The sequence below is a fragment of the Ranitomeya variabilis genome, chromosome 3 (genome assembly GCF_051348905.1).
Source record: "Ranitomeya variabilis isolate aRanVar5 chromosome 3, aRanVar5.hap1, whole genome shotgun sequence".
In the NCBI taxonomy this organism is placed as follows: Eukaryota; Metazoa; Chordata; class Amphibia; order Anura; family Dendrobatidae; genus Ranitomeya; species Ranitomeya variabilis.
In genome coordinates this window covers 657490907-657506056 of record NC_135234.1, presented here as the reverse complement: position 1 = coordinate 657506056, position 15150 = coordinate 657490907, and the positions used below count along the sequence as shown (strand labels likewise).

General features: G+C 45.2%; 1 protein-coding gene across 1 annotated transcript in view; it reads left to right on the top strand.

Moving 5' to 3' along the window:
* Positions 1-325: 325 nt before the first annotated feature.
* The window catches only part of CTDSP2 (CTD small phosphatase 2), a 59790-nt gene continuing 44965 nt past the window's right edge, over positions 326-15150 (top strand). The window contains exon 1 of the mRNA XM_077297814.1: positions 326-894. Coding sequence (XP_077153929.1) covers positions 831-894 — 64 coding nt within the window. The 5' untranslated portion in view covers positions 326-830. The remainder of the gene's footprint in view (positions 895-15150) is intronic.

Below are 15150 nucleotides of genomic sequence, written 5' to 3'. Positions count from 1 at the left end.
ACCTAGGGACAGCCTAGGACTGAGGAGTGACAGGAGCCATTCTCCTCAGAAGACAGGACGTGTAATAATAAGTCTGGGTGCTAGACGTCGGCCATGGCCCGGACTCTGGGCGTTAGACGCCCTCTGCCCAGTGCAGCTGACGCCGTGCACCAGGAGGACAAGGCGGGGAGTGACTCCAGAGCAGGTCGGCGCTGCCACCACCGCCACTGCCGCCTTTGTGCTCAGCCATTAGCTGCACTGGGCTCCTGCGCTGGAATGTCGTTAGATAAACACTGCAGCGTACAATCCCGCCCTTTTATACTGCCCACAGAGCTTCCAGCCAATCCCAGGCAGCAGCGGTTTCAAGTCTCCCCGCTCGCACAGCCCTGCTCTAGGAAAACAAAGCTTAATTTCCACGAAATCTTTTATTTTCTCCGCTCTGACGAGCATAGCCTTTAATTGTAAGCCAAGTTACGTTCCCGGGGTGCAGCTCCAGAGGGGTTTGCAGCGCAGAAGAGGCAGATCTGGGAAGGTTGTTTATCTATAGTATTGGGGGGACCTTGAAACTGCCGCTGTCCTATTTCCTCTGTTGTTTTGCTTCTCTTAGTCTGGATTCTCCATGTTGAACCAATTCTGATATTTGGGCTGGGACCCGCCTGTGTATGTATGCGCTATATGTGCTGTGCAGGGCTTCCTCCTCCGCTGCCGGCCTCGCTGTGAGCGCATTAGGCGGGATAGGAGCGGATAGTGAGAGGGAGACAGTCGGGGACTTGGAGGGAGATCGCTAGGGTGGAGATCTGCAGATCAGATCTGGGAAGACGCGATCAGCACTGGATCCGTGCAAGTATTAGATGGAAAGCAGCTGTATCATCACCCAAGTGCAGAGAGAAGAGCCTCTGGTGCATCCAAAGCAAGGTAAGCCTGTGCGATATTACTGGCGACGTGTTTGATTATTACTGGCGATGTGTGCGATCGTTACTGGCGATGTGTGCGATTATTACTGGCGATGTGTGCGATTATTACTGGCGATGTGTGCGATCGTTACTGGCGATGTGTGCGATTATTACTGGCGATGTGTGCGATTATTACTGGCGATGTGTGCGATCATTACTGGCGATGTGTGCGATCATTACTGGCGATGTGTGCGATCATTACTGGCGATGTGTGCGATCATTACTGGCGATGTGTGCGATCGTTACTGGCGATGTGTGCGATCATTCCTGGCGATCTGATCGCTTGTTTATCGCACAGACTTCATCGCACTGCTCACACCTCCTGCCCTGCTCTGATGGGGGACATGCCTAATAACCATTCTGTAACCTTGTATTTCTCGTGGTTCTATAGAAGAGGACAACAAGTGAAGCCCCCTCCCTGGGTGAGGGGTGTGAGCAGCCCTCAGTTTAAATAATGCTTTCCTCTTGGGGTAGGAAGCCCCCGCCTGATGCACAGTTATTCCTGCTGTCACTGCTGCCTTCAGCTGGACTGGTGCTTATTTCTCTGGTTTTGGTGTCAGCCTTGTTGTTTTTTTTGCTGTTCTTTTGGGGCACTATTTGGGATTTCCTTTTAGTCGGAGGACGCCTCAACTGTTGGTTTCCCCTTCCCATATTTTTTTTATTATTAGTAAATAGTTCTAATTGGTTCACTGACGGGTATTGTGACTTCAAATAGGATTAATTAAAAGAGGAAAAAAAAGGTGAGAAATGTAATCATGATCCATAAATGATTTTTGGTTTTCAAAAATGATATCTCAAGACTTGATTAAACCCTTCATGTGTACGATCAGCCTTGGGTGATGGTAATGTCCCTGTATCTATGTGTGTACGATCAGCCTTGGGTGATGGTAATGTCCCTGTAACTGTGTGTATGATCAGCCTTGGGTGATGGTAATGTCCCTGTATCTATGTGTGTACGATCAGCCTTGGGTGATGGTAATTTCCCTGTATCTATGTGTGTATGATCAGCCTTGGGTGATGGTAATGTACCTGTAACTATGTGTGTACGATCAGCCTTGGGTGATGGTAATTTCCCTGTATCTATGTGTGTATGATCAGCCTTGGGTGATGGTAATGTACCTGTAACTATGTGTGTATGATCAGCCTTGGGTGATGGTAATGTACCTGTATCTATGTGTGTATGATCAGCCTTGGGTGATGGTAATGTACCTGTATCTATGTGTGTATGATCAGCCTTGGTGATGGTAATGTACCTGTATCTATGTGTGTATGATCAGCCTTGGGTGATGGTAATGTACCTGTATCTATGTGTGTATGATCAGCCTTGGGTGATGGTAATGTCCCTGTATTCCCTGTATCTATGTGTGTATGATCAGCCTTGGGTGATGGTAATGTACCTGTATCTATGTGTGTATGATCAGCCTTGGGTGATGGTAATGTCCCTGTAACTGTGTGTATGATCAGCCTTGGGTGATGGTAATGTCCCTGTATCTATGTGTGTATGATCAGCCTTGGGTGATGGTAATGTCCCTGTATTCCCTGTATCTATGTGTGTATGATCAGCCTTGGGTGATGGTAATGTCCCTGTATCTATGTGTGTATGATCAGCCTTGGGTGATGGTAATGTCCCTGTATTCCCTGTATCTATGTGTGTATGATCAGCCTTGGGTGATGGTAATGTACCTGTATCTATGTGTGTATGATCAGCCTTGGGTGATGGTAATGTCCCTGTAACTGTGTGTATGATCAGCCTTGGGTGATGGTAATGTCCCTGTATCTATGTGTGTATGATCAGCCTTGGGTGATGGTAATGTCCCTGTATTCCCTGTATCTATGTGTGTATGATCAGCCTTGGGTGATGGTAATGTCCCTGTAACTATGTGTGTATGATCAGCCTTGGGTGATGGTAATGTCCCTGTATCTATGTGTGTATGATCAGCCTTGGGTGATGGTAATGTCCCTGTATCTATGTGTGTACGATCAGCCTTGGGTGATGGTAATGTCCCTGTAACTATGTGTGTATGATCAGCCTTGGGTGATGGTAATGTCCCTGTAACTGTGTGTATGATCAGCCTTGGGTGATGGTAATGTCCCTCTATCTATGTGTGTATGATCAGCCTTGGGTGATGGTAATGTCCCTGTAACTATGTGTGTATGATCAGCCTTGGGTGATGGTAATGTCCCTGTATCTATGTGTGTATGATCAGCCTTGGGTGATGGTAATGTCCCTCTATCTATGTGGGTATGATCAGCCTTGGGTGATGGTAATGTCCCTGTAACTATGTGTGTACGATCAGCCTTGGGTGATGGTAATGTCCCTGTATCTATGTGTGTACGATCAGCCTTGGGTGATGGTAATGTCCCTGTATCTATGTGTGTATGATCAGCCTTGGGTGATGGTAATGTCCCTGTAACTATGTGTGTACGATCCGCCTTGGGTGATGGTAATGTCCCTGTATCTATGTGTGTATGATCAGCCTTGGGTGATGGTAATGTCCCTGTAACTATGTGTGTATGATCAGCCTTGGGTGATGGTAATGTCCCTGTATCTATGTGTGTACGATCAGCCTTGGGTGATGGTAATGTCCCTGTAACTATGTGTGTACGATCCGCCTTGGGTGATGGTAATGTCCCTCTATCTATGTGGGTATGATCAGCCTTGGGTGATGGTAATGTCCCTGTAACTATGTGTGTACGATCCGCCTTGGGTGATGGTAATGTCCCTGTATCTATGTGTGTACGATCCGCCTTGGGTGATGGTAATGTCCCTGTATCTATGTGTGTATGATCAGCCTTGGGTGATGGTAATGTCCCTGTATCTATGTGTGTACGATCAGCCTTGGGTGATGGTAATGTATCTGTGTGCAATGTACTTGTGTACTACGTGTGTGGTTGTTCCTGTATCTGTGTTTGTTTCATTGAATTTTGTTTTATTTATTTTTTTTTTTTATGAAACCAAAATATTTAAGTCTCCGTCAGAACACGAGACATTGAGAATAACTGATCGTGACCGAGTCTCCTTGACAGCTCTTACAATAACAACTACTATGTGGGTTGTGCTACACAATGTGACAGGCTGGGTTTTCTTTTATGGGTATGAAGGTAATAACTTTGCTCCACCTGTGTTGTTATGCAAAGAAGTAACCTCCTATTCTGTTTTTACCAAAACAAACAGCCATTTCCCAGAATCGTACAGGTATCTGCACTTCACGCCTCTCTGTGGTCGTGCTGCTCAGATATAACCTGATCACTGCTCCCCGTACAGAATATGTCCCTTGATCGATCGTTTTATCAGTGCCCTTGAATTGGTTTGATCACATTTGTTCATATGTGTTTGCGGGGGAAAAGGAGGGAAAAAAATGGTCTGTGCTCAGCTCAAAATGGATTCCTTGCATCTGTTTAGTTGGTGGGAGCCATGTGATGGCTGTCTATGTACAACCACTAGTCGCTGAGAACATCCCACTCCTGTGTTATGATCGTTGGTGGCAGAGCAGTCAATGATGGCTGTACCCAATGTCTAGTAGCGGAAAGGGTTAACGTGTCAATTAGTAACCGATCTGTGCCAAAGGGGCCATGTTCTGCACAGATTTGATGCTCACGCCGCCGTTGGCTTTGATGTGCACTTATCAGGTGCAGCTGTTGTTCGGATTATATAATGCAGTGCCATTAACCATCTGGGATGTTTTCGACAAGTGTTACGGCTGGTGTACGTTTGGCGCGCTGTACCCTTTGCTTACCATTGATTTCTGTTGTTTTTACAAATGCATGTGTAAATGAGCTTGTTCACTTGAGTAACGTTAGGTGACAGGTGACAACAGCCAGAATAGTGTTTTCACTAATCCTCAGAAAACTGGACAGATTTACAAAAGGGCTTCTACCTATAGGAGACCCCATACATTACTATGGGGGGGATCTGTCACTTGGCTTATCACTTCATATCTTAAAGGGACTCTGTCACCCCCTCCAGCCGTTAGAAACTAAAAGCCACCTTGTGCAGCAGTAATGCTGCATTCTGACAAGGTGGCTCTTTTAGTTACTGGTGCAGTCAAAGCAGAAATAAAGCGTTTTATAATTTCGCAAAAATGCCTGTCTTTAGTCCTGGAGGCAGGTCTTAACCCCCCTGCTGCACACGCCACACTGCCGTCACTCAAGGCTTCTTTGGTGCCGGGCGCCGCCCCCTCCGCGCTGGTTTCAAATCAAATCCGGTGCCTGCGCTGTTTTGTTCTGCCTGGGGCAGGCGCAGTGAGCGCTGCTCATCTGACCTCAGATGCAGTCTTGCAGACTGCGCCTGTGCGGCCGCCCAGCTTGTGAATCCCAGCCCCGCAGTGTGTTATGCATTATGCACAGTGCAGGGCTGGGATTCCTGGACATTCGCACTGCGTGTGTCAGCCACTCACCCAGGTCCCCCACCTTACAGCTTGTGTATCTTCAGCTGATCGAGACTGCATCTGAGGTCAGACGAGCAGCGCTCACTGCACCTGCCCCAGGCAGAACAAAACGGCGCAGGCGCCGGATTTGATTTGAAAACATCGCGGAGGGGGCGGCGCCTGGCGCTGAAGAAGCCTTGAGTGACGGCAGTGTGGCGTGTGCAGCAGGGGGGTTAAGACCTGCCTCCAGGACTAAAGACAGGTATTTTTGCGAAATTATAAAACGCTTTATTTCTGCTTTGACTGCACCAATAACTAAAAGAGCCACCTTGTCAGAATGCAGCATTACTGCTGCACAAGGTGGCTCTTTTAGTTTATAACGGCTGGAGGGGGTGACAGAGTCCCTTTAAGTCTTCTTGTACTATTAGGCTTTTATTATCTTAGGTTAGGTTTTTCTAGTCTTAAGGTACCGTCACATTAAGCGACGCTGCAGCGATATCGACAACGATGCCGATCGCTGCAGCGTCGCTGTGTGGTCGCTGGAGAGCTGTCACACAGACCGCTCTCCAGCGACCAACGATGCCGAAGTCCCCGGGTAATCAGGGTAAACATCGGGTTACTAAGCGCAGGGCCGCGCTTAGTAACCCGATGTTTACCCTGGTTACCAGCGTAAATGTAAAAAAAAACAAACAGTACATACTTACATTGCCGTGTCTGTCGCGTCCCTCGCCTTCAGCTTCCCTGCACTGTGTAAGCGCCGGCCCTAAAGCACAGCGGTGACGTCACCGCTGTGCTTTGCTTTACGGCCGGCACTGACACATTCAGTGCAGGAAGCTCTGAGCAGCAGTGCGGACGCCGGGGGACGTGACACACATCAGAGGGTGAGTATGTAGTGTGTTTTTTTGTTTGTTTTTTTTAACTTTTACAATGGTAACCAGGGTAAATATTGGGTTACTAAGCACGGCCCTGCGCTTAGTAACCCGATATTTACCCTGGTTACCATTGTAAAACATTGCTGGCATCGTTGCTTTTGCTGTCAAACACGACGATACACGCCGATCTGACGACCAAATAAAGTTCTGGACTTTCAGCAACGACCAGCGATATCACAGCAGGATCCAGATCGCTGTTGCGTGTCAAACAACGATATCGCTATCCAGGACGCTGCAACGTCACGGATCGCTGTCGTTATCGTTGCAAAGTCGTTTAGTGTGAAGGTACCTTTAGGCTATGTGCACACGTCAGGATTTTGTCAGGATTTTTCCTCAGGATTTGTAGCCAAAACCAGGAGTGGAACAATTAGAGGAAAAGTATAATAGAAACATATGCACCACTTCTGCATTTATCACCCACTCCTGGTTTTGGCTACAAAACCTGAGGAAAAATCCTGACAAAATCCTGACGTGTGCACATAGCCTTACACCTGACGGCAGATAATATTCTTGACTTCATCTATTATTGGGGGGAGGGGGCACCTGTTCCTGTTTTCTCTTGTAAATATTCAGCCACTTATTAAGGGGTGGGATGTAGGCAGAGCCTACGAGCCATACAGAGACGGTATGGAGAAGGGTTGAACTTGGAGTATTTTTTTTCAACCTATGTGTATATAATAAAATTTCTAAATGGAAATGACTCGGACACATTATTTCATAAAATTTTGACTTCCTGTGTGACGATGTTTTTTTATTTTCTAACTTCTGTTTTCTTGAACATGTCAAGCATTTCTACAACTTTTTCTGCCCATTTGACAGAAAATAAGTCTAGCTTGTATTTCAAAGGAAAACCAGAACCGAATAGTTTCCAAAATTTGACATTCTGTCGCCATCACAATGTTATGGGGGGATACCAACCAAACTGGGCTACTTTCCCCTACATTCCCAAATCCACCATTAGAAGTCCTCACCAGATCTACACTGGCCCGTTCTGTCCTCTTGACTTGAAATATCCAGAGAATTTTGCCAGGTGACCTCTTTGGGGTGTTGTTCACGCCGTATGTGTGTGCATGAGAATGCTTCCAATTTGCATTCTGATGAATTGTCATCTACTCTGATAAGGGGTAATTCCAGGAGGAGTTACTTATCAGAGTAGATGCAAATTGGAAACATTCTCATGCAAATACAGCATGAACAACACCCCAAAGAGGTCACCTGGCAAAATTCTCTGGATATTTCAAGTCAAGAGGACTTTTCCAGAGTACTGCATTGTTCTGATAATGGAGCAAGAAAGTTTTCAGAGAATTGACATTTCTTTTAGTCTGTTACCAAATTGCAGGATGTTTTATGACTGCTCTTGTGTGCTGCTCCACAGAACATCCTGCTATATACTAATATATCTGGAATAGGAGCGTTTTGTATAATAAAAACATACCAGGAATCTCTGCCTGTTAAGATGAATCTACATTTTAGTGTTGGATTGATGTCAGTGCTTAAAGGGGACTGACCATTGCTTAGATATTAAGGGTATGTGCACACGTAGATGAAACCTCTGCGGATTTTTCCGCACCTGTTTTGAGAAATCCACAGGTAAAAAGCACTGCATTTTACCTGCGGATTTACTGTGGATTTACAGCGGATTCCACCTGCGGTTTTACACTTGCGGATTCCTATTATGGAGCAGGTGTAAACCGCTACGGAGTCCGCACAAAGAATTGACATGCTGCGGAATAAACAACTCTACGTTTCCGCACATTTTTTTTTCCGCAGCATGTGCACTGCGGATTTTGTTTTCCATAGGTTTACATGGTACTATAAACGCATGGAAAACTGCAAATCCGCAGCGGCCAATTCGCTGCGGATTCGCAGCAAAATCCGCAGTGTGTGCACACACCCTTATGGCCTATCCTAAGGCCGAGTTCACATGTTCAGCATTTTACCTCAGTATTTGTAAGCCAAAACCGGGAGTGGGTGATAAATACAGACGTGGTGACGTGTTTCTATTATACTTTTCCTCTGATTGTTCCTCTCCTGGTTTTGGCTATGGCTAGGTTCACATTGCGTTAAGTACATACTGTTAAACGCATGTACAGAAAAGAGCCAAATTTCTTGAAAATTTGGCTTCACGTTGACGCTTGCGTTGACATAAACGCTGTCACGTGCGTTATGCTGATGTCCGTTCGTGAAGCATCCGTTTGTCTGCGTTTGGCACTGTCAATAAAGTTGTTCTCCTTTTTTTTTTTTTTTTCTTTTGTCAGTGTCGGGTGTGGGTGAAATCATATTTCCTGACACATGACCACATGGACCACCCTCATTAACGCAACTCAAACATATGGTTTTATTTAGAAATTTTGCATGATTTGCGTCTGGCTGCGTTTGCAATAGCCTTCAATGGCAGAATAGACACTTTCCGTTAGTCTTGCGTTAGCTTGACCGGACCTGAAAACGCTGCAAGCCGCGTTCCAAGGTCCGTCATAAAAAAAAGTAATGTGGCAAACGCATGCCAATTTAGGCATGCGTCACGATGCAAGTCTATGGGTGCGTTACAATGTCCGTTACATTGCGTTTTCACTACTTAAAAACGTGTCCGTTAGACGGACTCCCCTAGCGCAATGTGAACCTAGCCTTATAAATACTGAGGTAAAATACTGAGGTAAAATACTGAACGTGTAAACATGGCCTAATGGGTCATGGCCTAGTTGTAGAAGAGTATACAAATATGATGATAATGTGATGTCAGTGAATTGAGAATTAATGGAGATCTAGCAGATTGCCTTTTATCTTGTTATCAATCTTCTCGGAAACTGTTGTGTGAAAATGGCCTTGGATCATCAATATCAGATTGTTTGTGTCCAACACCCAGAACCTGCATCGACCAACTGCTTGCATCTCCACTACCGTCTGAGCGTAATCACTGCATCGGGCTGAAATGGCACAGCTGCATACAGTGTAATGACAGTTCTTGGGTACTGCGGCTCAGCTCCTATCCACTTCGATGAGAGCTGAGCTGCAGCACCTGAAAATGGCCCTTACTCACTGTATCATCCCATTGAAAGCTCATTCAGACGTCTGAGCATGGACCGCTAATACACATGTGTTTTAGATGTTACGTATGTTTTTCTGATGTGTCAAGAGGCGTGACATACCGGGAAGGGTGTAATTTAAGATGTGATTTTCAAGTAACCATTCTTCCAATTTTCGTCATGACTTTGTGGGCCGTAGTAAGCCAACAAATGGTATAGATATAGACTGTAGTCTAAAAATGCACTGGGTTATCCGGCACTATGATAAATCTGTGGTGCGATGTTCAGATTTTCTAGTCTGAGTTTGCGCTAAGTCAGGCGGCTTTAGTAAATCGTCCCTTGTCTCTGGCCTCACAATACAGGAATGGTGAGCGCCACGTGAAGTGGAGAACACATGCGCTGACACGAATCGCACCCTGGAAGGATTGCCGTGTACCTGCTCACACAATGAATAGTTCATTCTTTCACTGAGTGGGATATTCGGGCTTACTAGTGACTTTTCAGGATAATTTGGCATGATCCTATATTATTAGGTACTTTTTTGACCTGATATTGAGAATACCCATCTCATTAGTGTACAGACTCTGGCTCTGCAGCTGTTGTGAAACTCCAAGTCCCTGCATGGCACCATTTCCAGCTGTTCTAGAATGTGGAGAATCACAGGTAGCAGACCACTTCTTCTAAAAACAGTTTATAGAGTGTACTTTGTTACTATCCCTTTAATTATGAAATATACCGGAGACTTGGCCTTAAAGGTGAAACATTTGACCACAACTACCCTCATTGATATGGTGTATGTAAATGGTAAGGTCTCCTTGGGCATCTATGGCTGCTATCCTCCCACCATAAAATCACTGCACTGAGTGCATGGCCACTACCGTGCGTACAGTCAGACGAGCGACAGTGAACATCGGCAAAAACCCTCTTATCTTTACTATTAACAATTCATATGCTGCTATTTAAACTATAAATATGTAATTATCAAATTGGGCTTCTTTTCGGTAGTATCACAAGGAATCCTAGTGATGTGCTTGATGCCCATGCATTACAGGGCCAGTCGGTGTAGAGTGCACGGAAGGCTCGCGTGAGTTTCTCGCATTGCACTCCCAAGTGTGACCCCGGCCTAACTGTTAACATCCCGTAAGGTGAACCTGTCACTGGGTCAAAAGTTGTCAGGTTTTTAGTCTTATTTTAGTCCCTCCTGCTTTTCTGAGTATTTGTTCTTTTTCCTTTTTTTTTTTTCTGTCTAAAGCCACCATACAGTTCCAGAGATTTGGACTTTATTTTCTGCAATTTTTTTTTAACTATCTGTAAAAAGGTGCGTGCCTCACATGATTCTGAGGAGGTGTGGCTTTAGCCTGATCTGCATAAATACCCTGTGAGCCCCGCCCCTTGTAAAGACACAAAAAACTAGCACTAAATAGGCTGTATGGAGGGTTAAAAAAAAAAAACAAGTGTAATACTCAGGGGAGCAATGGGGATAACATAAGAACAAGAACTGTCCACTTATGACCTGGTAGCAGGTTCCCTTTAAATCTAAATATCACTTTTAGATTTAACTACTAACCAAAATATAAAATGGTAAATTGAAAACAATACAGCACGAAGGCCGGGTTTAGGCAAGCGTATGGGAAAGAGTTTCATCAAGAAAACTCCTGCAATTTTTATCATGTTGTCACCTGTAATTATACATCATTTATGCATCAGCATTCTAAAATACCGATCAAATACAGGATCCAAGGATAATAATGCAATGTATCCACAAAAATCGGATGCTACACAAATGAGCCATAAGAAATGTTTCTTCTTTTTTCTTTTTTTCCTCCTTCGCCAGCACACGTGCCTTTTTAGAGACAGTACACCATGTCCCACAAGAAACAAGTCATTGCATTGGGATTGATTCATAAGTACAATTTGGGGATATAGTTTTATAAAGGCTGGTGTGTGTGTGTGTGTGTGTGTGTGTGTGTGTGTGTGTGTGTGTGTGTGTGTTCTTTCCCTGCCTGATGGCTTTTTTTTTTGTTTTTTTGTTTGTGTGTGTTGTAAAATGCTGTTGCGCACATCATCTGCCTTTTTATCTAACGGGTTAACTTCCTAGTCTGGTAACTGGAGACATGTGCCGGGGCTCGCTGGCGTCTACGATCTGGCGATGCCAAAGAACTATTTCTAGGAAGCAGCTTCTTGTCATTTGGAGAAGTGTTTTAGTGCTTGGTGCGTTATCTCTGTGTGTTGGTTTGTATTCACATGACTTGCACCAGAATGATTTTATATACCGGTATTAAAAAATAAATAAAAATAAAAATAGTATAATCAGGCAGAATGCCATACCGTACATGCAACATTTTTAAGATAAGTACAGCTTAGTAGGAAAAATAAAATAAAATATATTCACATGCAAGCTTCATTTAACTAGAACTTCATTTAACCTGACATATACCGTACCCATAAAAGCAGTTGTAACTCGTGGAGGTGATATTCTCCCAGGGTCTGAGGAGAGAAGAGGGAGATTTGTCGGAGTATCGCTATATTTAAAAAAAAAAAAAAAAAGGGTGGGGATATGTCACTTTATTCTATTAAACGAATCCTTGTGTGAGAATTTGTTTGTTTTAAGGTAGAGCCTACAACCTTTTCTGTTCGTCTTGCGCTCTATACTGTCAGATAATGTTTGTCCTCCTGGAGGTTTACTGATCTAAGGCTACGTTCACATTTGCGGTCAGCGCCGCAGCGTCGGGCGCCGCAGCGGCGCCGCATGCGTCATGCGCCCCTATACTTAACATGGGGGCGAATGGACATGCGTTGTGCTGCGTTTTGCGCCGCATGGCCGCAAGCGTTGGACGCAAGAAACGCTTCAAGTTGCATTTTTTTTGCGTCCAACTTGCGGGCAAAAACGACGCATGCGGCGCAAAACGCAGCGTTTTAGCGTGCGTTTTGCCGCGTTTTTGTTTGCGTTGTGCGCTGCGGCGCCGACGCTGCGGCGCACAACGCAAATGTGAACGTAGCCTTATTGTTTTGGTATATGGCCATCATAACTTTTACTGACAAGCTAGGTCTAGCTGGCACTGTACCTCTCCAGCTGTGTTCACATAACTTAAGGGTGTTACACCGGGTTGTGGAGTCAGTAAGGCTACTTTCACACTAGCGTCGGTACGGGGCCATCGCGCTGCGTCGGCCCGACGTACCGACGCATACTGTGCAAGCGCCGCACAACGGGGGCAGCGGATGCTGTTTTTCCACGCATCCGCTGCCCCATTGTGAGGTGCGGGGAGGTGGGGGCAGAGTTCCGGCCGCGCATGCGCGGTCGGAAATGGCGGACTGTCGGCACAAAAAAGTTACATGTAACGTTTTTTGCTGCCGGCGGTCCGCCACAACACGACGCAACTGTTGCACGACGGTTGCGACGTGTGTCAATGCGTCGCTAATGTTAGTCTATGGGGAAAAACGCATCCTGCAGACGACTTTGCAGGATGCGTTTTTTCACCAAAACGACGCATTGCGACGTATGGAAAAAAAACGCTAGTGTGAAAGTAGCCTAAGTCAAACCTCCGACTCTTCAATTTTCTTGCCTCCTACTCCACAGCACTGGTCACTACTGAGCATGTACATAAAGTGCAGCACAGATTCATCTCAACTACAACCCCACAGCACTGGTCACTACTGAGCATGTACATAAAGTGCAGCACAGATTCATCTCAACTAAAAGCTGAGATCCTTAGATCAGGAACAGAAATTTCTAGGACATTTCATAACTTTTCTCACATTCTTATGAAAACCTTAACAGCACATCCTGCATTGTACTACTGTACCCAACTTATTATTTATTTTAGACCGACTCCACCAAAATGGACACTGTCTCCACAGCCCTGTTAAATTTGTATTTAGCGCCAGATTCATCCAGGTGTTTTTGACAGTTTTCTGGTGTAAAACCCCTTGAAATATTGCTAAATTCTTGTGCAGAAATGTAGTCCATTTTTAAGTGTTTTTATGCCAACCCCATTCAGCTCCGCCAATAACGGGGGATCTTGGGTGGGGTGAGGCCCTGCCCAGCAAATGAATCAAAATCTATGCCATTCAAGGGCTCAGACAGCTGTGTAAATCGGACTGCATTTGGAAGACAGTGTACAGACTGGCCGGTGGCTCTACCGACCCGAACATGACAGCTTCATGTATTTCTATGCAGCAACCTCAGATTCTCACAAGATATCCTCTACTCCCCTCTTATCTCTTCTTCCCACAATCGCATACAAGATTTCTCCCGTGCATCCCTCCTACTCTGGAACGCTTTACCCCAACATATCAGACTCTCTTCTACCATAGGAACCTGAAGACCTACCTCTTCCGACATGCCTACAACCTGCAGTATCCCTCATTCCACCACACCGCTTCACACACCACACCCAACCCTTGTAGATTGTGAGCCCTTGCGGGCAGGGTCCTCTCTCCTCCAGTACCAGTTGTGACTTGTATTGTTTAAGATTATTGTACTTGATAGATAGATATAGATATATAGATATACCCCTAATCACATGTAAAGCGCCATGGAATAAATGACACTTTAATAATACAAATAATGTAGCCATCACACTCGGGTCAGGAGAGCAGCGGCCAGTCCATCCAATTTATACAGCCATCTGAATGCGCCCTAATGGTGTAAATTGCTCCAGACCTGTACTCCAAGTAACGTTTGTCGGAGGGGCACAGAAGATGTATGATGCGTCTGCTTCATTAAGAGGCGTACACCTAGCAATGAATTAGGTGTTTTACTCCAGCGATGGTTTCATGAGGACTGGCATGCAAAATTCCAGTCTTAATGATTCAGGCCCTTAAGGTCTGGCTAATGAACAAGAAATTGCCATGGCAAAGTTTGTTGCGGAATTCTTGGAATATCGAACATACTTTTTGCTTAATAGAAAATTCTCAAGACCTAACGTCTAGCATGTACCTCAAATATCAGGCCAAGTGGAAGATAAAATGGGCCAAAGGGTCAAAGCTGTGATTATCCTCATTCTTCTAACTGGTACAAAATGCAATTATTTTTAATGACCTCCTTGTATCTACCAATTGCAGGTGCTCTTCTGCTGATGTGGTATAATGGTTACTTATGGAATTTAGTGAGCAGAAAGTATGGTATGTGTTTATAGAGGCAACACGGCGTCTGTACAACACATCCCAAAAAAGAGCTTTAATGGATTTCATAGACTTATGATGGCGTTTCTGGTGTGGTCTCTGCTTCGAGAGCATGAATGGCGATGCGCTAATCTTGGCGTCAAAGGGTCGGAACTGCCGGTGTAACTGTAGCTTCATGTAAAAAGCCCATTAACGCGACAAATGCTGTTTCTACTCCTAGCAGTGGTGTGTATGTGGAGATTTTTTTTTGATGCCTAGGGCTAGGAGAATAGCAAGCCCTGCTTCAAGGCCACCAAAGTATAATAGAAACACATCACCACTCCTGGTTTTGGCTTACAAATACTGATGTAAAAAACTCACCAAATGCTGAACGTGTGACCATGTCCTTAGAAAGACCTATAGAGCGGGCTAGTGACCCACACTTCAAAGCATGGATAGGTACACTAGGAAAAAGGGAAAAAAGTAGCCATATAGAACTAGTCATGCACACTAAATAATTTAGTTTATTAAAGGGGTTGTCCTAGTAGTGGTGGTAGTTCTGTTCGATGTACAGTAATAAGGCCTATACTCGCACCGTCCAGCGGTGTCGGCGGTCCCGGGCGGCTGTGATGCGGTGGAATGACACTTGATTCCCGGCGCTCAGTCAGCACTGGTGACACTGTCTCCGCCTTCGGACAAACTGAACATTAAGAGGGCGTCCAGGCTGCAGCTGGTCTATTGGCTTCCTCTTCTTGTTAAGTTTGTCTGACGGCGGAGACAGTGATGCCAGCGC